The sequence below is a fragment of the Homalodisca vitripennis genome, chromosome 2, assembly GCF_021130785.1.
Source record: "Homalodisca vitripennis isolate AUS2020 chromosome 2, UT_GWSS_2.1, whole genome shotgun sequence".
In the NCBI taxonomy this organism is placed as follows: domain Eukaryota; kingdom Metazoa; phylum Arthropoda; class Insecta; order Hemiptera; family Cicadellidae; genus Homalodisca; species Homalodisca vitripennis.
Window position 1 is genome coordinate 30,599,233 of NC_060208.1, and position 27,736 is coordinate 30,626,968.

General features: G+C 33.9%; 1 protein-coding gene across 1 annotated transcript in view; it reads left to right on the forward strand.

Annotated features, from left to right (window-relative positions):
• Nucleotides 1-27,736, forward strand: part of LOC124353761 (roundabout homolog 2-like) — a 583,238-nt gene that overhangs the window by 341,573 nt on the left and 213,929 nt on the right. Inside the window, exon 3 of the mRNA XM_046803756.1 lies at nt 16,342-16,641. Coding sequence (XP_046659712.1) covers nt 16,342-16,641 — 300 coding nt within the window. The remainder of the gene's footprint in view (nt 1-16,341; nt 16,642-27,736) is intronic.

Consider the following 27,736-nt stretch of genomic DNA (forward strand, 5'->3'; position numbering starts at 1 on the left):
GAAGTAATACTCTTGTTACAAATTTATCGTAAATAACTACATTATATGCCAATAAATGTTGATGTTTTAAAATTGTTGTATTGATTTAATTATTGCCTTAGTATTGGGAAGGTATATTAAAGAGCTCAGATAAGGAAATTTAAAAAAAACTGACGAACAAATTACACTATTTTAGTATAGTCTGATACGTAAATATATAATAATTTGGTTGAGTTCCTGATGTTTTATGAGGTGGCGGAAATACATCTACTCAACCTCTTTCTCACTGTTTCAATTTTAAAGACAGAAACCGTGTACAACACCCTCGAAACTCACAGACACCTTTATACAACACAATCTTATCATATAGACAGGTACTCTATACAACACAACCGTATCTTACAGACAGGTACTCTATACAACACAATCGTATCTTACAGACAGGTATTCTATACAACACAACTGTATCTTACAGACAGGTACTCTATACAACACAACCGTATCTTACAGACAGGTACTCTATACAACACAACCGTATCTTACAGACAGGTACTCTATACAACACAACCGTATCTTACAGACAGGTACTCTATACAACACAATCGTATCTTACAGACAGGTACTCTATACAACACAACCGTATCTTACAGACAGGTATTTATACAACTCTTACAGACAATACAACACACCGTATCATATAGACAGGTACTCTATACAACACAATCGTATCTTACAGACAGGTACTCTATACAACACAACCGTATCTTACAGACAGGTATTCTATACAACACAACCGTATCTTACAGACAGGTACTCTATACAACACAACCGTATCTTACAGACAGGTATTCTATACAACACAATCGTATCTTACAGACAGGTATTCTATACAACACAACCGTATCTTACAGACAGGTACTCTATACAACACAACCGTATCTTACAGACAGGTACTCTATACAACACAACCGTATCTTACAGACAGGTACTCTATACAACACAATCGTATCTTACAGACAGGTACTCTATACAACACAATCGTATCTTACAGACAGGTACTCTATACAACACAACTGTATCTTACAGACAGGTACTCTATACAACACAACCGTATCTTACAGACAGGTACTCTATACAACACAACCGTATCTTACAGACAGGTACTCTATACAACACAACCGTATCTTACAGACAGGTATTCTATACAACACAATCGTATCTTACAGACAGGTATTCTATACAACACAATCGTATCTTACAGACAGGTACTCTATACAACACAACCGTATCTTACAGACAGGTATTCTATACAACACAATCGTATCTTACAGACAGGTATTCTATACAACACAACCGTATCTTACAGACAGGTACTCTATACAACACAACCGTATCTTACAGACAGGTATTCTATACAACACAATCGTATCTTACTGACAGGTACTCTATACAACACAACAATGGCTTACAGACAGGTACTCTATACAACAGAACCGTATCTTACAGACAGGTATTCTATACAACACAATCGTATCTTACAGACAGGTACTCTATACAACACAACCGTATCTTACAGACAGGTACTCTATACAACACAACCGTATCTTACAGACAGGTACTCTATACAACACAACCGTATCTTACAGACAGGTACTCTATACAACACAACCGTATCTTACAGACAGGTACTCTATACAACACAACCGTGGCTTACAGACAGGTACTCTATACAACACAATCGTATCTTACAGACAGGTACTCTATACAATACAATCATATCTTACAGACAGGTACTCTTTACAAACACAAAAGTTAAAGAATAGTTTCGATATTGCCGAGAAGTTTTTGACAGTTTTATTCCAAACACGGATCTGTTGCTTAAGGAATTAACTACTAAAAGTTTCTGAAATAACTTTTTCTCCTTAGCCGTAATTTTGTTTTAAACAATATATACTGTCTAGAACAGTTTGATTAATTACAGTGAAATTTTACAGAATTCTTTATAATATAATCCAAATGAGCATTTTCCAAAAAGTTATGAATATTTTCCAAATTTTTAATTGAAATATGACATTATATAAATATTTTTACGCAAATGTATCAATAACAACATTTATTATAACATTTTAAATATTTTTTCAATTTACAAGATTTTATGCAAAACGAACAATGTGTTTTATATACTTAAATTAACATTCCTATTCATATCAATACTCATATCAATAACATAGCCAACATTTAAAAATATGTAATCAATCCCTAATATTTTATTCTAGGTGTAGAAATAATGTTTTAAAGAAAGAGAATTGTGGTTAGAAGTAAACCAAAGCATTTTCGAACACTTTACCAATTAACTGTTTTCCATATATATTTTTATTTATTTTATATTTTATGTTATTTATATTTTTTGCTGACTTTTGGAAGGGTTACATTAGAAACCTCCTATACTCTTCCTAATTTATTACCATACCCATAACTGTAATACATTTACTTAATGTTACTCTTATAATGTAATAACCTACTTGAAGCTAAGTAAGAAAAATTAACGTGGGACTTGCTAATTATAGCATCAAGTCTCCCACCCTTCAGAACGTGAGGAAGAAACTCAACTTAACATCATCAGTCACTGTCTCGTTAGCGCCCACTTTGCTGAAATTATCTCGTTAGCTTTTATTGTGTGCTTCTAACATGTCTTTCTATTTCTGACTTGTCTTACTCCATTATTTTATTTTATTTTGACAAGTACACAATTGAAAATAGTACGGTGGATCACTCATAACTTGTTTTTTAGTGTTTTGAATTTTCAGTGAGAAATGATCCAGTTCCAGAATTAATTGGAACCTTTAATTATTAAGATTTGCTTGAAAGATTACTTCATTAATGAAGTACGTGTGTGGTTTCTACAACATGATATTTCAGCGACTGTTTAGTTTGTGTATATTTAATGTCTTATAAAGTTTATCACAAACACATTGTATAAGACAGAATCTGAAGTATCCTAATGTCGATATGTAATTATGTTGACGTTTAAATTTTTTTTAATACTTACTTGCCGAAACACTTAAAATCAGGAAGAGAGAGGTAGGACCGGTGATTGTTAGGTCTAATGTATAAGACTTGGACTCTATAAAAAGGTTAAGGTTCCAATCCTGCACTGAACTTTAGTATTTAGAATTGTTACATTTAACCAACGGTACCGGTTCTAAATCTACTGGGTTAATTACCTATATATTACGAGTATTTGCAGAATGGGCAGAGCAAGACTTGTAAACTGAATAATCTCGTTTTTATACCTTGCAGTATTGGATTCTCATGTAGATTGTGAAGAAAACTTAAATAGTTTTAAATAGTAGATTTTGGCACTCCAATGATTAATAAAGCACAAAAGTAGTGGACCAATCCTCTGCTGTTTTGCTGTCCAATCCTCATTTGTATGCCCTAACATTCAATAAGATCTCGAGTCTCTGGAAGATTTCATACTCTAAATTTTATTATTGAGTTTCCAAGTATAGAACAGCTCTGCGGCTTTAACGTTGCTACTTTGACTTACCCGTTGTCTGCAAAAACATGAATGAAATCAACAGTTGTATGTTGATTAATTACGATAACGGCTGATTTTTTTGTTTATTTCAACAAAATTTATGTAGGCGTAAACTGACAACAGTGTTGGTCGTGAGGTGTACAGGGAGTTTCAGACGCACCATCAAACTTCTCTAGTAGAAGCGACTGTTTAAAAACATCCTGGTTGTGACTCAATAATTAAAACTCCTTAATGTATCTCCGAGATACTCCACAAAGATCGTGTTCGAGAACGATAAGTAGAAGACATAAGCAGATTTATACGTGTGGATAAGGACTGAAATTCCCGTTGTGGGATATAAAATTGTGGTAAAGTTTTGAGATTTGTGAAACATAGATTATATTTTTTGTTTTTCTTCTTCCTCATCTTGAAAAATAGAAATTATCGAATCTATAATAAATATTTGTACTACAAAGGCTAGTATAAAACAATATATTATGAAACTTCACCCCTGTTGGGTTACACAGGATCCTCTGGTAAAATTACTTTATTAAGTTCAGTTTATAATGCCTAATTCTACCCTAAATGTATTAAGCACTAACTGTTATATCGGATATTTAACCGTTAACCAATATCCTTTAAAGGAACGTGTAGACGTGTGATAATGCCTGAATTAAAGTTCTTATCTGTATTATATCCTGTTTACGCTTTTGAAAATTACACAAATGATGTCTATTTATCTTATATTACGGTCATAAGATAGGAATTGACCTTCAGCAAACTTATAACTCATGTCATCTACAGCACCTATGCTAGTCAAGGGTGAGCGTCTTTGTGGTTTCTAGCGAAAGTCACCACGACTTCAGCCACAACGTACTTTATGCCCCATATAGCACGGCTGACAACTTTAATAAGCCATAAACCTTGGCTGCAAGACAAGTTGTCTTATTGGCGTGAAATTGCAATCACCTGCGCGCAGGACCTTTGTTTCTCCCGGGTGTCCTGTGCCGCAACATTGAGGTCTGCAGACCTTGGCTTGAGATGATTTTCAATTATCTCAGGCCCTTGTCCACCATCTGTTGTCCTTGAGTGTGTCATGTCAACATGCAAAGTTAATCCACCAAGGAATATTCATGAGAATATATGAATATTCTCAGATCTGATGACATTACGATCTGAAAATAAAGCCCTCACTTTATTTATACTGTATAAGCATAAGTACTGAAAAAATTACTTATCGTTTAAATTTAAACGATAGATTTAAAAGATGCAAAATTTTCCATCTCATCATCATTGGATCTCATGCCATTTTGACAGCCATAATCATTGAAACTACCCTCCTCTCATTGGGAATGGAAGTTATGGGGCTAAAACCATTTCCCTTGTCTAGTCTAATATGGGAAACCAAATGAAAACAGAAAAAGTAAGTTAAAATGTTAATCTATACTATGGAAATCAAAAACTTACCAGTTGTAGCTAATTCACTAATATACTTTTGATATAACTTATATGCGCTGTGAATACGTATAAACTCCTGGAAAATACCCCCTCCCCCTTTATAAAATTCTAAATATACCAATGCTCTAGACAAATCTTTCATGACTCGCATGCGACTTCCAGAAGGTGAATCATCTTAAACTATGAAACGAAAGTGAAATGGATATCATATAATTTAGGAGATACCAATATTTTAAGGATAAATTTGCTAATTTTAAAGGTATTTATTTCTTTAAATTTATTTAAAGAATATTTGTAATATTCTTTAAATAAATTATTGGTAATAGTAAATTGGTAATTTATTATTACCAATTTCTTCCATAGTATATTTTGAAGAAAAATTTGTATAATCAATTTGAACGAATTATCCAGTCACAAAAATTTGGGACAAACGATAATCCAAAGACGGGTGCGGTGCGTCTCTTCTTTTTCCAACGACGGATCTTGACAAACTTTACTTCCGCCAATTGATACGGTTTGATTATGTTTGAAATGACATTGAAAGTGGACCAAATACCAAGTAAAAAAGACATTTTCATAAGTTTGCACGAATTTTAAATTGTAAAAGGTTTTTAATTGCAGGTTTTTTAAGATGAATTACTAGCTGCAATGATATCAGTAAAAGTAAGAAGCAATTTTCACCATTATAAATACAATAAGGAAGAATTCCTTTAACTTCATCCAAGATCTATCCTTTTGTTTTAGCGAAAAATTCGCAAATTTAAAAATCTCCTATGCTTACTTATTAGAATATCCTTATCCTTCTATCAAAAATGTACAAATATACTTCAATTATCACACTACTGTAAATTAATACACAGTTCTTAATTTTTTGTAACTATTCCATACATAGTATAATAAATATAATAGAGTTCTTCTGAAGATGCCTAATGAGTCTCATTCAATGTTTTTCCTGTAAATGGATGTAAATTTCATTACACACAACAAGATCAAATAATATGTAATCAATGAAGCCTACAATTACTGAAGTGTTCCGATCCCGATTTAAGTGTCCTTAAAGTATTTTAGTACTTACAGACTTTCTAAAATGTTTAATTTTACTTTAGTAAAACCATACCAATATCACGTAACTGCTGAATTATTATACCATCCCTGATTAGTTAGTACACAAACCACATCAAAAGTCTCTCAAGTGACTTCTGGGCTGAGACTGTTCTTGTCACCACGGCAGGAGATCAAAGACATCGATGTTTTGGCGGTGTCAACTTATGACGTCATAAACCGTGACGTCACCTCCAAGAGGACTGGGGCACGACGACGAGCAACAAAGGATGAGTTACGAGGACCGGTATAGAACGTTAACGAGGCCCTGTTCTGGTCTGGTTATAGTCATAGGTTACGACTGACGATCCCATTCAGCTCGTAAACCGTCGGAGGATTGTTCAAGTGCAGGGGACGTCGTGGGTCGTGTGAGGTCTAATACTGAAGTGATGATTTAGTGTCATGGAGAACTGTTCTGTCTACTAATAATATTCTCTTTGGTGAGAAATATGACTTTTGCACACATGATTGGCAAAAAGTTACGAATTATTGTTACTCCAATTAAGTTTAGTAAAATGATGTTCACTCGTATAACACCAGGCATAGAAACAATTTTGCTGTATACCATAGGCTTACTATTTTTGAAAATAACCCTTATTATTCTGGAAACAAAATTTTTCAAGTTCTGCCTTCTAGTGTAAAGGATTTAAATTCTATAAAAAAATTCAAGTGTGAGCTAAAGAACTTTTTAGTCTTAAATTGTTTCTACAGTGTAGAAGAATTTTTTGAATTTTGTGAGGGCATTGTACCTTACCCACCCTGACCCTTTCCTGGGGCAGTTTGACCTGCAGAAGCCCAGTTTGGGCCAACTCCTGCGGAATTGGAAGTACGAAGTAAGTAGAATTGATGAAAATCCATACAATTTAGTTGCTTTAGATAATATTTTGGCTTACGCAACAAATAAGACCTAAAATACCATTAGATTTGCTGGAATTTTAACAAAAGATCGAGTGTGAATGTAATTTGATTTAAGAAATTACATTTTGGAACAATTTGTAATTTGAAAGTTTAATTCATACTATATGTTTAATATGACGACTCCTTATTACTGAACGTGAGAGGTTGAGACACTTTAGGTTCAGGTGTTACAATGTTTGTTACTGAGTGGTGTAGATGTTTGAGATTATGTAAGTTTGTGCCTTTAAGCCTTCCAGAAACATAACCAAAACCTTTCAGATCAGAATTGATTTTCAAAAGCTTAAATTGTTATTCAAATTATTTTTTTCCTAAGGGAGATCACAATATAGATCAGTAATACTGGATGGATATAAAGAACGTTAAAATAATTTAATACCGTAACATTTGAAAATACCAGAAAAGATACCACGTGCGAGTGTTACATTTACAATTATAAACATTAATTAATTAATATTTTATACCTTGTGAACTTCTTCAAGGTATATGCTTGAAGTCGTGTTCCTCAAGAATAAAAAAATCATGTCTTATTTTTTTGAACTTCCTCATATTATCCACCGAAACCTGTTTTACTATTGGCACGTCTTGCTTGGATGAATTCGTCTGTCAATTGTTAAGCATAATTGCAAAACTTTGTAATGCATCCATAATATTTTGAAAAGGTCTTTTCAAAACCAATTTTCAAAGCCAATTCACTAATTGGTCAGAAGTGTCAACATCGTAGATTTGACACAGATTTTCGTATACAAATAATATCAGACTGACAGTGTCCGAACACTTGATTTTGTATCACTTACCAGCATCATCGATACAACCATCGAAACCATGGCTGCATCATGAGGCTCAATGATGCTATCTGAGGCAGGTTTGGCTTTCATACTGAGCACTCTCATAATATATTTAGCAACCGACATGGTACATGAAATTTAAAAGAAATTAAATCCTGTAGGAAAAGAGGCCCATAACAAGTTTCAGTAAAAACTGTAGGCGTGCACCTACGGCAGTGGCAATTTAAAAGAAACACACAATATAAACCGTCAAAAGTACTTGTAATTAAAACAGATTCTTTTTAAATGTAGAGGATACAATTATCTTGTTATTACATTATTTTTAGTTCTAATTTTCTAACTTGGATATGAGCCGAGTGTCCACACTGCCGACTCCTGCTGCATTAAAACCAGCTGAAGATCTCACATCAATTTTTTAAAATAAGAAAATATATCTTCAACATAAACAAAAAATAACTGATTCCCTCGTTTTACATCACAAGATCCTACCGAAAATCCGTTCCTCGAGAAACGGCCTTCAAAACAGCATTCACAGTCTGGTAAAATACAATCGACTAACGCATGGCCGTTCCTTACACCACGGCCTACAATATACAATTGTAACCACTTCAAAAAGCATTGTCGCACTTGAAAATCGTGGGTGAGACAGCAACCCGGTCTCACTCTCACCTTTATCTTGAGTTTAATACAAAATATAATTTTAATATGATTTGATTTTTGCCTACTTAGATAAATAAACAAGATAAGATTACGTCAAATTGCGTGTCACATAACAGCCTTCGATGAGGAAAAATTTAAAATCTACCACTCATTTCGTTCTTGCTAAGTCCTGGGAATAGACAGACAGAAAGGCAAAAAGACTGATAAGCAAAAGAAATCTTTACTTCTTCCCGGCAGACTATAGAAACTGTGCCAGTTTACTGGGTAATAGGCTTCAATACCGCTCAGCCAGATTCAATGGATGGATATAGCCAATCATAGAACTCATTCTTTTCTGTGTAGAAATGATGTTTCATGAACAATTTTAATGTGTGCAGATTATGTATACATACATCTAAATATCTTATAAACAGTTACACTACATGTGTAACTATATCAAATGTAAAAATTGCAAATGAATTCCCTTATTAATTTATTTTGCGATTTTTCGAAAATTTCTAGTTTATAACTCAATTTATTCTCGAGATATAATCTCAAGCTAGGTTTCACTAACGCTCAGCTAACCTTATGGAAGGACACGCTTGATGATCGAAGTCTTACAAAGGAATAAATAGATGCGACTGAGTATTGGACCGAAAATATGCAACCAAAGTCTTACTAACTAATGCAAAACATATCATATATAAAATATGAATGAGCTTAGTCTTTTTAGAAATTTATATTACCCAGTGATTTCCCCGTTACAATCAAGTTTTACCAATAAGATCAATGTAACATTTTTGCTAACGCTCAGCTAAATTCCATGGCAATACATTCGCTATATTCTGAGCTTGACGTTGCCTATATGGATATGAAGCTTAACGATAAATTTCAATTCTGTATTTTCGTTCGTTCAGATAACGTGCAGAAATTCAGACAGACGAATAAAAATGAACATTTTGCAACCCCTCGAGTGACATACTTTACTAACGCTCCGCCAGTAATTGCAAGTGTATTTTTCTGAAGAACTAACAACTGTACTCCAATCACATCTTTATAAATTTAAACTTATTAAAATCCGTCTATAAAGAGGAACTCGACACTTATGAAGCATTATATATGAAAACACATGAAGGTAAAATGTTAAACTATGATTTTGTACCAATTCAAAATTAAGCACTCCTTAAACATATAACTAAATTCTTTTTTAATCAAAGTTTTATTCATATATTAATTGTAATATTTATTATATTTTAAGTCATAAAAATCATGTTTTATTCAGCTGATAATTGTTTTAAATTGTAAAAATATGAAGACGTTTCAATTTTTTTTGGATTCACACCTGACTATGGCATCTTGAATGTCGAAAGACCTTGTGGAATAAATTTTAAACTGTTGAAGAATTTTCATATTTCTTTTACAGAAAGTAATTTGTGGTCCAATAAGAAGAGCTTCTCCTTTAAAAAGACCGAAAGTTAATTTGTTTGAAATAACTAGAAAGAGATACAAATTCCCAATCTTTGGGATGATCCAATTTGGTGTCAAGAATTCATGTACTTACTTTTCAAGTCTATCCAGTCGCAAGAACAATGAACCACGAGAAGTACCTTGGGTTTAGTAATTTTCTGTTTGTTCTAAAAACATAAAACAATGTAAATATGTTATTAGTTTTATAATCGTTTACAGTAAGAGCGCTAAAGAATATTTCAGGAAGGATAATTCAATTTTGCAGGCTTGATAACGCTCCAACAACGATGGTTGAAACGGAAAAGAAACGAAGGAAGTTGGCGCCAAGTAACTCAGACAGCTACACCACGTTTTTTTGCTAACTCGGATCACATATCTGAACTGTCTGCAGTGACCACCACAAGGTGTAATGTTACCACTGTTACAAGTGTATCAAAACATTTAAAGGAAAAAGTCATGTTTGAGGTTGTGTTGACTAGACGCAAACATTCGTCTCGGATGATGAGGCATGGCAGTGTCGAGTGACGATGACTAATCTATGGTTTAAAGAGGATATTCAATTTATCACAAAATTTAGTCACACAAATTTCTTAACCCAGGATTAGTCTCGCTATTTGGTGTTACACCATACTCTCGTGTTAGGTTTAATCTAACACGTGGAAAGTGATCAAAAACAGGTTACAAACTTATAAAAACCAAAATTTGTTTTACAAATGATATTGTAGAATGCCCACCGCAGACAATTTGTGGTTTACGTATAGATAATTGGCTAGGGGCATATTCATAAAACAGTTATCTGTGGTAACATTTCGGCCAAATTTGTCAATTGGCTTGGTTAAACATTTTACAACACTAACAACATAGTTAGAGACGTTAAATTTTCGATATGGCTGTCTGCCAGGATATGTTTCTAAATTATGGTAAAAAGAACGTTCTGGCACCAACAAGCGCATAGATTAAAATCCCATATTTTGCGGGTTTGTTAGCTATATACTGTCTGAATTTGCATCCCTTCCTAAATGCGTCAAGCATTTCATCTAGAGTGATAACTTCCTAACATTGTAAGTTTCCTGGCATTTTATAACAAACGCCTCAAAAACTTGTCTTATTGGTGGTATGATGTCCTCAGCCAGACGCACTTGTCTTTTTTCATCAAACCTTATAGCCTGGACCAGTTATGGGAAGCGCTTTTTTGACATTGTTCCTACAAAAACCTCTAGTGCTGAACCATCGTCTGATCATAACTCATTCAAGTTCAAATGGTTAGCTTCTATCACAGCAGTCAAATACAATACACCCAAAAAAGCTTGTATTAAAAAAAACTGTTTCAGGACATTCCTTAGCGCCATTCCTATACTTGTGACTGATCACTTACGAATTTCCAGGAAAAAATAATCTCCATGACTCATACCAACTGCTTTGACACCAGGAAAAGGTTTTATTATATTTTCACTTGAGTTCTTGACAATGAGACTCATGCACATTCCATTTAGTGAGAAATACATTCCCAATAAATAAGTCTGTGCTGTTTACTTACGAGTATATTAACTACACTTTTTTATTGCATTTCTTGATTCAAAAATAATTTTTGTACTTCTTTTATATAATCAAAGAGTATCTAAGTGATTTGATGTGCATTGATCATTTATTTAAAATTAATAAAAATTTCAACAATTCCCACAATGCTAAAATCATTAATAAGTTAATATAAATGTTTGAAGTTTATTTCGTTGTTCTAAAGAGGTAAAATTCAAGGTCATTTCACAACAACGAACTCTTAAAAATTGTATACAATTGCTTTTGTGCGTGATTTTTAATGGTATTGTTATGAAAAACTTGATACAAAATTACAATTACAACTAGAAATTGCAGCTGTTCCGAAACAATCAAAATATGAATACATTAAACATTGTGTTATTTTATTGTCAGTGTATAACACTAAAACTCAAATAACAAATTATTTTCTCCTTGATTTTGGAAAAAGACTAATTTAAACCCTTGATAAATACTATTATAGTAATGGAAAAGTTTTAATACTTAACGTTAATTTAGTTTATCGCACATTTTCACTTTCTACTATTTTGGCTGTTTTACAAATCAACAGCAATCGCAATAATAATATTTATGTTGTCAAATACGTAAAATAATATAAAAATTAGTAAAATTATTATTAATATAGAAACCATGCATATGATCATCATATTTCAGACACGTAAATTACAGTTGGTATATTAATAGTTCATGTACATAAAAGCAAATACACCACTCTCTGAGCTATCTCTCTCGGTTAATGGATCTCTATGCCGTTGTACTATTTGCTCTCAGCGGTACTACAATTAAAGCCATAATCCATGTAAGCTTTAATGGAGGGCTTACCAACTAACTGACTTCTTTCAATGTTTTTTCAGCTCCGTTTTCTATGCTTTCCAATTTTCATTGCATTAATGGGTTTACAGAAATTTTTAAAATTAACTGGAAATTCCCGAATCAACATAGTCTCTCACATTTCGTTTGTTATTTAATATGTTTAATAGAGTTAACATCGATTTTTTCAGTATCACCGTCTATTTAAGAAACATTGTGTGACAGGATGTATCTTTTAGAAACCTGTACACCTGTTTTTCACAATGTTGATCCATTATTTAATCAAAAAAGACTTTCTTTTTTGCACAGTAGCAGATGTTAATACAAATAAAATGTATCTTGAAGTTTTAAATACATTTTTTTGAACAGTACAATGAGCCATGTATAATTTCCACTTTGTATACAGTGAAATTCTTATGGAATAACAGGTACGCCATAGGCACATCTATCTTAAATGGTATGATAAACACTCCTGAAAATTAGCGACGATAACTGAAAGATATTCCAGTCTCTGATAATTGTTTAGATAACTGGAACCTGAAGTTGAAGTGTCAATCACTATTTATGAGTTCCATTGACTACGCAAATGTCTCTGCACCATTCCGTAGTTTTTGAATGAATTATTTTATGTCAAAATGAGGGAAGTTAGACGTAATCTTAGTAAAAGCACTTATGATGTAATATGATAGAGTACTATGATGAGTTTGAATCAGAATTAGACATATTTAAAGTACACATTATTTCGGTGTTCATTGCTAAGATGTTCTAAAGTTAAAAATTTCCACTGTGAACATTTTATTCATATAAAGCGTATCAGATTGAACCTTTATTCTGCGAAATTACTATTCTGGTGCCATTGGCCACTTGAAGAATCGATTGGGATTAAGGATGAATTCTATGGCAAGGTTCTCATATATACCGTAATGTTTTTTTAAGTGAAAAATTATTCACTTATTTCAGATAATTGTAGAACGTGAATAAGGATTTCCGGTTCGCATCCATTATTTTCCGCATGCCATAGTAGAGTTTGCATTAAAGTCACAATCAAAACTATGTATATGTATGTAAACATCCTCGTTCCTTGTAAACATTACAATATAAAAACACAATCACATGTGTAATCACTTCAAGCACCGTTTCAAATTCTACATGTAGAACTTGAAGCAATAGAGTACGCTTAAAAGTAATAACATCTCTTGTTTCAACGTTTTGTGTAATCATTGCTGAGCACAGAATTTGCGGCTGTTACTTCTACTCTTCCTTTACTCTTTAATTGATATTGGGTATTATAGAATTAAGAGAGCCACGTAAGATTTTCATTGAAATTTATTTTGCTATGATATGATTCGATAAGTGATTTTGATTAAGATTCTTTTATAATTTTGTTCCAAAGCCACCTTGATTAGTTCTAAGCATGGTACCCAGGAATTACAAAGCCGTGACAATGGAGGTTGTGCAGAATAAATGTATTTTTAAGGTCTGATACTTTCTACAGCCAGTTTTTATCTTTTTCACCCTGTCATATTGTCATAATGTATTTTTTTTTTACAAGTTTCCACATAGTCAAGATGCAGCAGCAGAAAATGTAAGCGATCAGAGGGGTGCACTTTGTATAAAATAAACTCTGGGTTCTTGGGCCACTGTATAGATAGATGTGTGACTCGTTATCACTAGTTGCAAGAAAACATTTTTAATGTCGGAATTTTTATGGTGCTATGAAATGTTTTACCAAATAAAAAAAAACAAACATACGAGTTATGACTGTGTGAGTGTTTCACTCTCATAGATTGGGAAAACCCTATGTATGTCCAGGAGCGGGACATCATCAACCACATATGTGTAGATACACTAACCACAAACGTCTAGATACACTAACCACAAACATCTAGATACACTGACACTGACCACAAACGTCTAGATACACTAACCACAAACATCTAGATACACTGACCACAAACGTCTAGATACACTAACCACAAACATCTAGATACACTAACCACAAACGTCTAGATACACTGACCACAAACATCTAGTATACACTAAACACATCTAGATACACTAACCACAAACATCTAGATGCACTAACCACAAACACAAACATGCTAGATGACCACAAACGTCTAGATACACTAACCACAAACATCTAGATACACTAACACAACACAAAACGTCTAGATACACTAACCACAAACATCTAGATCTATGATACACTGACCACAAATGTCTAGATATTCGAGTAGGAATTGTCGGTCGATAGTTCGGAAGAAGCTCAAACAAAGCTAGCCTCCAATTCCTACATGACATCATAATTGATAATATGCCAGTTATTAGTCATCATTGGACCTAGGCAGGGAGTGGTCAATAGCCACAAACTTGTCCATCCTAAATACTAAATATTCCGTTACTCCGGAAGCAATGCAAAGGTCTTTTCAGGACTAAGTTGGGTTTCCTCATCTCCTTTTCTTAAATAAAACAACAAAAAATGTTGTCAATGACTGGTAACTCATTTTCTCACTCATTTTTCAAGCGTATTAGATTGAACCTTTATTCTTCGAAAATACTATTAATCGGGTGTCATTGGCCAGTTGAAGGATAGTTTGGGATTAAGAATGAGTTCTATGGCAAGGTTCCCATAAACATCGTAATAAATTACTTTGTATCATTCACATATTATTAACGTCCCAATTGTCGTGGTAAGCTCTGGAGACTCTGAACAATTACTTTGCTACATAACTGACTGTTTATAACGAGTTCTAGCCTGTTTATGCCGAACTGCAGAGGACAATATGCGCGCCTGTAATCAGTTTAGGATAGTGCGGGTAGTTTGGCTAAACTAATGTGTTCAGTGAACATTATAGTTACTCATCCGACCGCACTGGAAGCGCCGCTGGCTTATCTTTATGTACTGGATAGCTGGACTGCGTGCACCGGATAGTTTAACATTGCAGATACCCGGATAGTTTACTATCATGGCTGCATTGTGAGGGAAACATTTGTGGATTCTTATCTCCGCCGAATATTTATACAGAATAATGTTTTATTTATTAGTTATATTGTGAAAATATATGGAATGTTTTTGTGCAGATAAATAAATCAGTGTGCGTTTTGAAAATTCTAAATATACATGTTCTCACGAATAAATCTTCACACACGTGGTTTATTCTACATTAAAACAATAAAATCATACAAAAAAATTAATTTAATTGTTACCAAAAACAAAAATCGTTTATCTCCACTCCGAATTTTTAAGGTATTTTTTGTTTAATAATTCAAACTTGACTCATGTATTTTCATATTTTTATTTAATTTCCTGCTAAATAATTGACAAAAAATGGACACGTTCAGTTATAAATGAGATATCAAAGTTAAAAAATTGTATTTTTACTTTAAATGTAAGGAGGTTGCACGAACACAAATCTACATTGACCGAAGATTTCGTTTGCGAGTTATATATTTCAAAAGGTATAGGGTCGAGGATTGATATCTATCCTCTTCGTCAGGTGGGGGAGGTATCGCATGTAGTGGTGTGATTGTGATTCTCGTGACTTCTGCTAAGGACTAGCATTATGTGCAGTGACAACGCCTGGACTGAACTCAAAGCAGCGTTTGTTTATGTTTAAACACATTTCTTTCCCTTCTTTTCTTCTTTCTGTTCTTTATTTTTTATGTATTAATACTTTCCCTACCTGACGAAAAGGTTAGGTTCCAATCTTCCAAACTTTGTGTTATACCTTTTGTAACATATAACAGTGGCAAATGTCCGAGATCCTGTTATTTCGTTTCTATATGCTGTCTGGTATTATGAATCGAGCAAAATATGTTCGGAGATACATCTCAAAATTGGATCAGAAACTGATCATTATACATTACGATTTATGTTCCAGTTGTGTTTAACCGTGTTTATATTAATGCGACGTTTTGAAATGTTAAGCGCTGTTCCCTTTTTTATCAATTACTCTGTTTGTATGTCTATGTGAAGGCGTAGCTATTTTCCACAGTTTAAGTAACTAAACATGGACTTTTGTGATTGAAGCTCTATATTTATATTGTATAACAACATCTACATAACATTTTATACAAACCAGCTTAAGCCCTCTTCTGTTTCCACAGGACAGTTCCGGTCCCCGCGCATCACCGAGCACCCGTCAGACATCATAGTGCCGAAGAACGACCCGGTGACCCTGAACTGCAAGGCAGAGGGGAAGCCGGAACCGACCATCGAGTGGTGGAAGGACGGACAACTGCTGGACACCGATACTAAAAGCCATCGGGTCATCTTGCCCGCAGGATCACTATTCTTCCTGCGCGTGGTGCACGGGAAGAAGGAACAGGACGGGGGCGTATACTGGTGTGTAGCCAGGAACGTCGCGGGCTCCGCCACCAGCAGGAACGCTACGCTGCTTGTTGCAGGTCAGTTTATACCTTATCACTTGTCGATGTTGTTACCTATAAATTCATGACTCCGGTTGTAGTCATCCATAAAAACTGATAATAAAAAGGACAGATTGTTGAAGAAAACCCTCATCGCCATAAATCAGACGATTTTATATTTTCATCGCTCACTTGACTTGTGGTCCAGTTGTTTCTGATGTTGAAACGATGTAAATTTTTCATTTTTGAGCTCCTACGCTGCCGACTTTTTTTAGATCTCTTCAGACAAACATGGCTCTAAATTCCAGAAGACCAGTCTTTGGCAGTATCAGATTTCAGACGCTGCACTAAAGTGTAGGTAAACTGGAGCTAAACTGAACATTCACGATGAATCAACCCTTTCCACCATAACTACGTTTTGTCCATAACGTTAAAATAAAAGAACATGTATTGAAGTTGTTCGGTTGGCATACCTGGAGCGCAAGTCTGGAGCAAGATAAGGGTGGAGACCGTAGTAGTACTTGATGAATCGTTGCAATTAGTCTCGGCCCTATTCAACAATAGGACAAGCGGCGGCAAATTACCTTGTCAGCTTAATGTATTTCGCGCCATAAAGCAGTCATATCGCCACTAAATAGGTTGGGCAGGCATTGTCTACCTGTTATGAAGCCTTACTTGCTAATTTTGTCATTTTGCCAAGCGCTTACCATTCTTGGAATCGCTATTCAATTCCATGTAATATACATTTCAATTTTCATTACTCTTTTTTTCTTTTGATTTATTGTTATTAATATTTACGTCACTAGCTGAGCGTTAGCGAAGCCTATATATCGGGGGCCTCGGAAAATGTCATTTCTGTTTGTCTGTCTGTCTGTCTGTTTGTCCACACGATATTTCGAGAACAAACTAACCTATAGACTTGGAATTTGTACGACTCTTTATTTGTATATGAGCACCCAATGGTTCAAGGTGCATGTCACACACAATTAGATTCGGCTGAACGTTAACGAACATTTTCACTTTGCTTTTATGGGTAACTAAACTGAGGCAACATTACATATTATATGACATTATATCATTTGAAATAATACACTTAGTGTAAATATCCGAAAGATATTTTGAGAAAAAATTCATCTATAGGAATTCAGTGGTGCAGTTACTTGTTGTTTTGTACTCAGTGGGCTGGCATAAGTCCTGTTTAGTCTAAAGGAAGGATGTAAAAAAAATTGTTTTATAGTGTTTTCTGTCTGTTTGCCTATCCTCAGGACATATCTATAACGAAATGAACTATAGACAAAATGTTACAAACACTCAGCGAACCTGTTACGCTATACTTCATGTGATATACTCCTGTCTTGTACGGATTAAAAAGCATAGCATGTTTTAATCATTCATTAGAAGAACGCTAAACAATACGTTAAGGCTACACCAACTAGATTACATCAATGTTCGCTATCAGCATATAATCAGTCACCACTAACTGTGTTCATTTGTCGTTTTCTTATGACTTAACAAATGATTTATATTCAGTGATATCATTTACACGTACGCTTTTTAAGAACATAAAAATAGAATATAATAAAATTAGAAAATTCTTGAACTGAGTAATATATATAACTGTCGTACAAGTAAATAGTGTACGAGTATTGTTTTTTTAGAAATCTCGAGTTGAGAATGGCATTGCATAGTCATCCTAGACAATAAGGCGTAATATATTTTATTATTTAAAACTTTTTGTAGGCCTATTTACGTATACAAAGAAAACATCTTATTCATATCCATATGTATATATATTTATATGATTATGATATATTTTTAGATATCTTCAATATTCACCAATTAAATATTGAATATATATATATATATATATATATATATATATATTTATTTATTTATTTATTTTAAATGCTCTGAATATTTTCCAAGTTTTCATCTTACATCACATAAATTAAATCACTAGAAATCGTTACACTGCTAGCGTCTATGTCAATGATTTTTAACTGCGTTTACTTCAAGATCGTTAAACAAATCTAAATATATATACATACATATAATCATTAGTGAATATTGAAAATATCTAAAAATATATCATAACTCAAAGAGAAATACCGTATACTATTTAATTTTTACCAACACTTTTTAACTTACTCTGATTCAATCTAAAATCTGCATTGAATTCCAGTTCTCCTATGTTTGTCTCAATTTATAAATGCGTGGGGTTTTCATTTCACTGCAGAAAATCACAATCCCTTACATTTTGGGTAGTGCCGCTGCTGGACATCCATGGGATTGCCCAGATGTACAAGGGTCAAGTAAGAACAGTTTTTTAATGGATCAAGGGAAACTTTATGTATGAACCTAAATTGTATCACAAACTAGAATCTGTACATAGTCAACATGCATGAACATTATAACATTTTTCACGTGGTGGTGCCAGTTTTTGGTTCCCATCATCAAAGAACTTTGCCTCCTGAGCTTTAAACCAGTTAGTACGAGTACGTTTTTAGTGATGGTTTTTAACTCTTTCCTCACTTTAGGCAAGCACATGATTCGTAGCATGCAGCCTCTGTTTCCCGTATTCTCTGCTAGCAGCACATTCCTTCTGCAGGTGCCAGAACCTTGTCCCTCATCCTACGTCCGTCGAGCCGGCGCTCATCCGCCTGACGTGGTGAGGCCCCACGTGTCACCGCTGACATGCGGGGCCGGACATCCATTGTGCCTTTGTATGCAGACTACTCGGTAAACATTTAATTAATTCAGCCACTCTCTTAATTATCTCGTGCAGCCTGTAATCTACGACGATCACGGGTTCCGGCCCGCCACTAATATACGCCGGCCTGTTGACGCCCGTCAATCGCTCATCCCGCCCGTAAATCGTGAGTTTGTGGCCCCGTTTTTACGCGGACTTAATGACCGGTTTGCCGTCTGGCCGATTTGACGCCCTTGTGTGCAGATCACCTGCCACGTCGCGGCGGAGTGTGGAAGGTGTTATTACGCGTGATTAACTCGACAAGCCGCCCTTATTAAATTCATGTACTATTAATGTGTCCAGCTTTCTGGCATTTTTTAGATATTCTCAAAAATTATGAAAAATGGATGCTTAAAATCTGTCACATTCTCTTGTTTTAGTCGGAATAATACTTTTACCTTAATTGCAACCATTATTCAGAATAAATTAAACTAAAATAGTGTGCACTAATTTATTTTTGCTGCAGTCATTTAATCCAGACTTCCCTACTAATCTATCTAGGACAACACATTATGATGTTTTAACTATGGTAATTTAGGTCAATGCTGTACAGGCAGATGATAGTTATATTATTTTATAACATCGGTTTAGCCCAGATTATCATACTTGAGATCAGATTGTACTGAACGATGGCAAATGTCCAGGAAAAATCTTGTTTCCTTCAAATATCATACTGGTTTATTTAAGATAGCACTGTTTGATATTTTAACTGTCTTTAGTAATGTAGGACAATACTGTACAGGAAGGTGTGAGTAATTATACCTACCAACTTATTGGAGGATTAGTAAAATTGAAGTAAGATTTAATTACCAGTCATAGCTTACCCTTTCCGTAATATTGAATACATGAATTTTCTGCAAGAATTATCTTCGATCGATATGTTTATAAAATGTGTCAAAATTGCTTACTTAATTATTATAATACATTGTAATTTCTTGCTATGTCAGTTAATTGCGGAATTTGGCATCCATTCTGTTGTACGACGGACAGTGTTGGTCAAAAATATTCAGTAATATTACAAATATATGTATTTCTAGTATTGAGTGTGATAATATCTTTTAGAAATTTTAACACACAGTAGCTCATAGCGAGTTAATCAATAATAAAATATTACATTAAAAGCTTTAAAATTGTAAAGTATTTCTGTCAGTTTTCGCAAGGAAAACGTTCTTAGCAGAAAGTGTTGAAATATTTAATAGTTCCTCGGATAGACGTAGTTAGCTATTTAATAGGACGAGTTTCAGCTAATACAACGAAGGAATAGCGTGGAAAGCTTCTTATGGAAAGTAACCGGCTTACAATGTAATCGCTTTAGACACCCTTTTCCTTTTAGTGTTCAATTAAATACTTTATTAAAGCTTATGCTCTAGAACTATATCGCATGCCCATCGAAAAATTTGTTGTTATTGAGTAAGATTTATATTTATTGACTGAATCTAATTAAGACTAATTAAGATATCTAAATGTCCCCTACAATGATTGAGGCCACAATGCTGAGAATAAACGTGTTTTACTGCTATTATTGGTGTAATAAGTCAATTAGAAAAAGGGGTGATGTTATTATCACAAATTTTTTCTTATTTGTTCTTCCACCGAAAGATATTTTTACAATATCACTTTAACTGCTGCCATGTGTATAAATTTGATACAACGAAATTTGCCATTAGGCCATGGATAATTGTGGTAAATATGACTCCAACCCATTATTTTTTACGAATAACACAAGAGAAGACGTCTTTAATTTCAACAGGAAACACTATGATCATACTTGATTAATAACTTTGACATGCACCGTGTATCTAATTTATGCACATTTCCCTGAACATAAATAAGTATAGCAAAAATCTTGAATGAACGTGAAGAAACGCAATGTATTATTATTATTCTAAAATAATATCATTTGATGAATTTGGTTATAAAAGATATATTGAGTAATAAGCTAATTACTTCAGACTTAGACCAATTAAATAGCAGCTGTCAGGAAGAAACGTGCAAACATCGAATTATTTTTAGTTTTGCCAAATTAGTGTAACTTATTACACAAACCAGTTGGTGTTAATCGTTTACAGGCCGAATGTCACTGGTAAAATATTTTGACATACAATACAAGTAAAAATGAAGAGTTGTGTGCATCAACGGTGATATACACGGTCTGGGGAGTGGGATAGAAAATTTATCATATTAATACACAAGGGCTGGTAAAATACGAGACAATTTTATTTTTCAAAAATTATTAATTAACAAAATATGTTCCATCCTCGTCCGGTAATATTGTAAAACTGTTCAAAATAAAAAGATTTTTTTAAGGATTTAATCACTCAACAATTATGGAGGGGATCTCTTGGAAACTTAAATTCAAACATTACCATTTTCGTTCGTAGTTAATGGAAACCACTTTTGGTCTCATAGAAAAGTATGTTTAAAACTGGTTGGCTGATAAGCCGCGTTTACACTGGAAACAAAACATGTTTATAAACAGTGTTTCGGAACAATGTTCCTCAAATCGAAGAATAACTACTTGGAACAGTGTTTATAAACAATGTTTCGGAACAGAAATTCGGTGTTTCTCCACATGTTTCTTGTTTCCCGTAGAAAGCGGTAAGATCAAAGGGTGTTTATAAACATTGTGGAATGTTTCGGAAACACAAGACGTTTAGATATAGGAAAATTGTTTAGAAACATAAATAATCAGGTCTACCAATAATTTTTCATGCGTTCTGTTGGTAGAACAAGTTGTCGATATTTTTTGTTTCGATGGAATGAAAACAATGGTTTCATACAAAGTCAAGAATTCCAAAAATGTGTTGCTTCTATCGACTTGTCATGAAAAGCCATAAATTGATAAGGACTTAAAAAACCTCTAATCATTGAGACATACAACGCAACCAAAGGTGCAGTTGATACTTTGGATCAAATGTGCCATCAAATGACATGCATCCGAAAGATGAGGCGGTGGCCATTATGTGTATTTTTTTGGCATGATAAATATCATGCTAGTAAATTCCTATGTTATTTACACTAGTAACATGGTGAAAATGGGCCCGAAACCGCTTTCAAGGAAAACTTTGCAATGCAAATCTAATATGATCTTATCACACCATGGCTTCAGCACCGTATAAACTACCCAAACTTGCCAAGAAAACTCCGCCAATCGATTGCTGAAATAATTAAGGCACCACTTCAAACAAACAAAGTTAATATCCCTCAACACCCCCGTCGAACAATTTGTGGAATATGTCCATCAGCAAAACGGAGGATGACGTCAATCTTTTGCTGCCGATGTGCCAAGCCAATCTGTGCCGAGCGTCGCACATATGCTGTGTCCATTGTATAGATGAGATTTAACCATATAATTAGTTTTAAAAAGGTTTACTAAGCTGTATTATAAGTGTTTATACTCAATTAAATGGCATTTTGTAAAATAAAATGTATTTGTACATTTTTTGAATCCTGTCGTAATTTTTACGATTACCTCCTGGGTTCTCTGTCACATAACAAAACACATGTAGCGGCAGCTAGAAGAAGCACATCCTCCTCGTCAGACGACATCTTAAAGAGTGGCTGTCCTAAAATGTTTAGGAACATTGTGTGCAAAATATTTCATGATAGTAGCAAAATATAAACAAAGTTCCAGGAACATTGTTTCTGGAACAAAAGTTCCAGAAACAATGTTTATAAACATGTTTTGTTTCCAGTGTAAACGCGGCCATAAAGTGATAAAATTTCGATACGTCGTATAAGATTTGTAAAAACACAAAGAGTAAGATTATTAATTTTGAGGTTAGCTCTATGTTTACAAATTGCTACTAGAAGTCATAGTAGTGTTAGTGGTAGCAATCCCAAAATTAGACTTGAGCAATCCCTTAGTGACTTGATGAAGTCTCTTGATCCTTCTTATAAAGTTAGACTATTTGGACAAGCCACCCTCTTCCTAAAGCAGCTATATATTTGTGCGGTATCAACCATATAATGCTCTTTGGATGGGTGCTATGTATAAAAAATTGCGATCGTGTACATTCCAAAGACATCCAACAGGTATTTTATTAAATTATGATGTGTTAAAAGGCTTGCATCGTATTATTGTTCAGTATTCAGTGAATTACTGTATTCATTAACACTGACACTTTTACAGGTGTCACTTTCCAAACATGGAAATCAAAGTATTTCAACTTACTCAATGTTTACTTTAAAGTTGAAAACCCAAACAATGCCAGTCTTCTTAACTCGATGTTTATAATATTTCCGTAATATAAACAAGTACACTGGCATCGGTTTTCGTAAAGTAGGCCATTTTATTGTTACCTTTATTTGTGACCTATTAAAGACATGATGACATTTATAATGCATCAAATTATACCAACGTAATGAAATGCAGTAGATTGAACATGTAGATCCTAAGCAGTTGAAATGCGTAATGGCGGAAACACTGATTATCTAACCTATGGCGATGAGCCTACTTTAACTACTTAAGTAGAAATGTACCTAAGAAAAGAGTTTTTAAGTTTGTTTGACCAGTAGAAACTATTTATAGTTTTCGAACCATTGTCTTATCAAATCATACTTCATTTCGGTTCGACACCAATACCTCCTGCCATTAGTACGGGCATGACAGTACCTTTGGTTGGCGACGAACGAAAACATTGTCTTAATAGTGCTTAACATTTTAAAATTGTCAGATACTCTGATTAAAAATTTAAAAAACTCACCTAAAGTGTGAAGGAAACAGAATTTTTCCGGGCATTTGCCATCGTTCTGTGAAACAAAACATCAGTAACACTAAGTTTCGAGATCAGTCGTAGGTGGTTTGGTTGACGAATGCAGACGTATTTTGACCTGTATTCTGTAGTTCAGTTTTGATAATTAGTGTTGTGTTTAGATTTTTTATTAAGTGCATGTTTTAGAGTTAGTGAAGTTGACACATAACATGGTGGTTGTGATTCCTGTCTTAGGCATGTCACAACGCTCTGGTATGATTTGTTTATTTAAGCCTAGTTTATATGTTATTAGTAATTATGTGTTAGGTTAGTTATTTCCCTGAAGAAGAGATCAGATTGCAGATCTCGAAACATAGTGTTATTGATTTTTTTGCTTCACTTAACGATGGCAAATGTCCGGGAAAATCATGTATTTCCTTCACAATCCTTCCATCGTCAAAAATAAATTTCACCTAAGTGACTAGAGAAAAGTTTAAGTATTGGTGACAGGTAGCGAATTTAGCCAGAATTCATCATCATCAATACTTTTCCTGGAATATTCTTAAGAATGCGTCTTCATTAATTTTCAGGAAGAACCGAGTTCTAGGTTCTAAACACCAATCGTAAAAATGTTTCACATTTTTATTACCTATTATAAAAAAATTATTCTATAAATGGATGTGTATTTATTTACTTATTGCAATGCATACAACCAAATTGTAGGACATTATTTTATGCATATTTTATCGTTATTCTTTTATATTTCAGTTACACTGAAACGGTTTAAGCTGTGCGGCTCATAGCTGGCAGGAGATAAATACCGGAAGTAACTAAAAAAAGGACTCTGATCGAATACTCAACTGATTTTAAAAGCAAGCATCTGCCAAAATTTAAATAAAAGTTACGTACAGTAATTTTATACTTATAAATTAAATAAATTTTCCGCTTCAACATTAAATTCTATAATTGATAACTCACAAAAGTTTCCAAAATTGAAATTTTTTGAAAATTAAAGCATTGAATAGAAAAATACATTTGGTGACAGAGGTGCCGCCATTCATCGGATAAATGTCGTGAAATTTCCCGTTACGTTTAGCTTAACCGAAGAGTGCCAATGAACCGGACCCGGTGCCAACCAGAAGCGCTCTGTGGTCCCGGAACGATCAATCACGTGACCACCATTAATCAGTTGCCGCCTTATCAGTTGGCGCTACTATCAGCAGACTGATGGCCCTCAGTGGGCAGCCAATCAGCCGGTAGCTACCGCACCGCTTAATGGACACGTCAGGTCGCTGTTAATGTGTTTAATTTCGGCCCCGGCGGAATGGTGATTTGTTAACTGTGAAATATAATGTCGTTATCGTTTCTTCACTGTCGGGTCGAACCAGTTTTTTCTTATTCCACTTATTAGTCATTGTACAGTATTAATGGTGTTTTCTTGTTCTTCCGACTTGACCCCGATGTTACCTTAATTGCTGCTCTGTGTTATTAATCCCCCTTTAGATATTTACTCAAATATTAGTCTCTACTTGTAGAATCTATTTTTACCTGCTCTTTTTACTACAACATACGTTACGGAAAGTACAAGCGAATTAAAGAGGTTTTCATTCTTAATTTAAGTTGACCATGAATTTTGACAGTTCTATTTTATCTTCGTTACTCACAAACTAATTAATTAATAACGACAGTTTTTTTCTATTCCAGTTACGAGTGTGTTAAAAATTACTGGCTTTATTAGGGTTACCATAATACTTTTAACCCTCAAGCCCACAACATTTCAATTCGTGGTTTTCAGTTACACCCTTTACAATCTCCAAGAAGTAAGTGCCAGTTTAATTTTTACTGTAAGTTCCAACATTAAAATGTGTTATTTCAATATACCATGTAGACATCAGGGAATAAAAAATTAAAGATAAGTTTTCTTTATTCTTGAGATCTTTATGAAATAGAGTATAATCCCAAATTTAACTACTGCAAAACAGGTGTACGCCAGGATACATGTCGTGTAACAGACTTCGCTAAGGTTAGTATGAGAAATATCCCATGGATGGACGTGAATCATCACTGAACTAGATATACAGGGTGATTCATGAAGTTCTCCCCCCACTTCTACAGCACATTGTACTAGTAAAAATAATGAAAAAATGTTATATAAACATAGGTCCGAAAACGCTTCGTTATCGAGTTACAGCTAGCGAAAGATTTCGCCTGAATTCCTGGGTAAAGAGTAAAATAAAGCCATACTGAACTTTTGGAAAGGTTAATTAAGTAAGAAATATCGTGGATTCTTATCGTGGTTACCTGATAAAGCTAATAAAACAGATAAAAATCGAGAATAAAATCGATTTTTTGGTACTTATTTCTGTTTTATTGTAGACTTTGATTATATCAATTTTCTCAGAATTAAATTCTCTACAATTATTGTTTGTTAATTTTATGTATTTATTACCAATTTAACAAAGTTATTGTACATCAAACTTAAAAAAACATTGTTTCGTGCCCCAATTTTTTGCATTTAACCCTGAATCCCTCAAAAACTACTACAGTTACAGTTCTGAAACCTATTTTATTAGCTTTATCAGGTAAAAAATACATAAGAATCCACGATATTTCTTACTTAATTAACCTTTCCAAAAGTTCAGTATGGTTTTATTTTACTCTTTACCCAGGAATTCAGGCGAAATCTTTCGCTATCTGTAACTCGCTAACGAAGCGTTTTCGGACCTATGTTTATATAACATTTTTTCATTATTTTTACTAGTACAATGTGCTGTGGAAGTGGGGGGAGAACTTCATGAATCACCCTGTATTTATTTCAACTCGTATATGGTAACGGCAAGCAATGTTACCTAATACATAACAAGAAGATGGTTCAAACTACATCAAGTAATAAGTAAAACAAAATCAATAAGTTACGTTTTATGCAAAATACTATCCATATAATATAACAAACCACAACTGCAATTAATCTGCCTAGAACGGAAACTAGATTATTTAAAACATCTATAAACTACCACATATCAACTAAACTTTTGTATTACACTAAGTACAGGCAACGCGTTTGTCTGTATTTCGCATTTTCCCGCCTCATCTTGCTTGCGAGAAATGAAATATCATGCAAAATTCAGTAGCAAGTCTATAGCTCAATTTATTTAGTGATATTGTGCGGAAGGCAGAGAGATGGAACGAATTTTGGCAGCTCCCTAAATAATAAAAAAATTCTTACGCAAAAATTCAAGTCGAAAGCTGTACCCGCTCTCAAAATATCCTGTGGACTATTAGGCTTTGTTAACACTCAGCCAAATTCGACAGAGGGGCAGACATTAAGGTATATTCTATGTAGTAGAAATTAATTTAACTCACAATGTCCTTTTTAACTCTAGCACCATTGGTATCTCGAAACTACTACATTTACAGGTAATTTTAAATGGGAAACTTAATTGATTTGTTATTGGCAATGAAATTATATAAATTTAGAATTTCAAGATTTAGCTACCAAGGCGGTAAACTTAAGAATTCCTTATTAGAAGAAACTACATGTCTTTAGATGTAAAATAACATTTTAAACAGTTTTTATTCTTGGCAATTTTGTGTTAAATGTATTCGTACGGATGCTGCAGGCCTACTATTAACATTCTCGGGTAATAACAAATCTAAGTGCTATTGTTAAATGGACTATTGATCATGAATA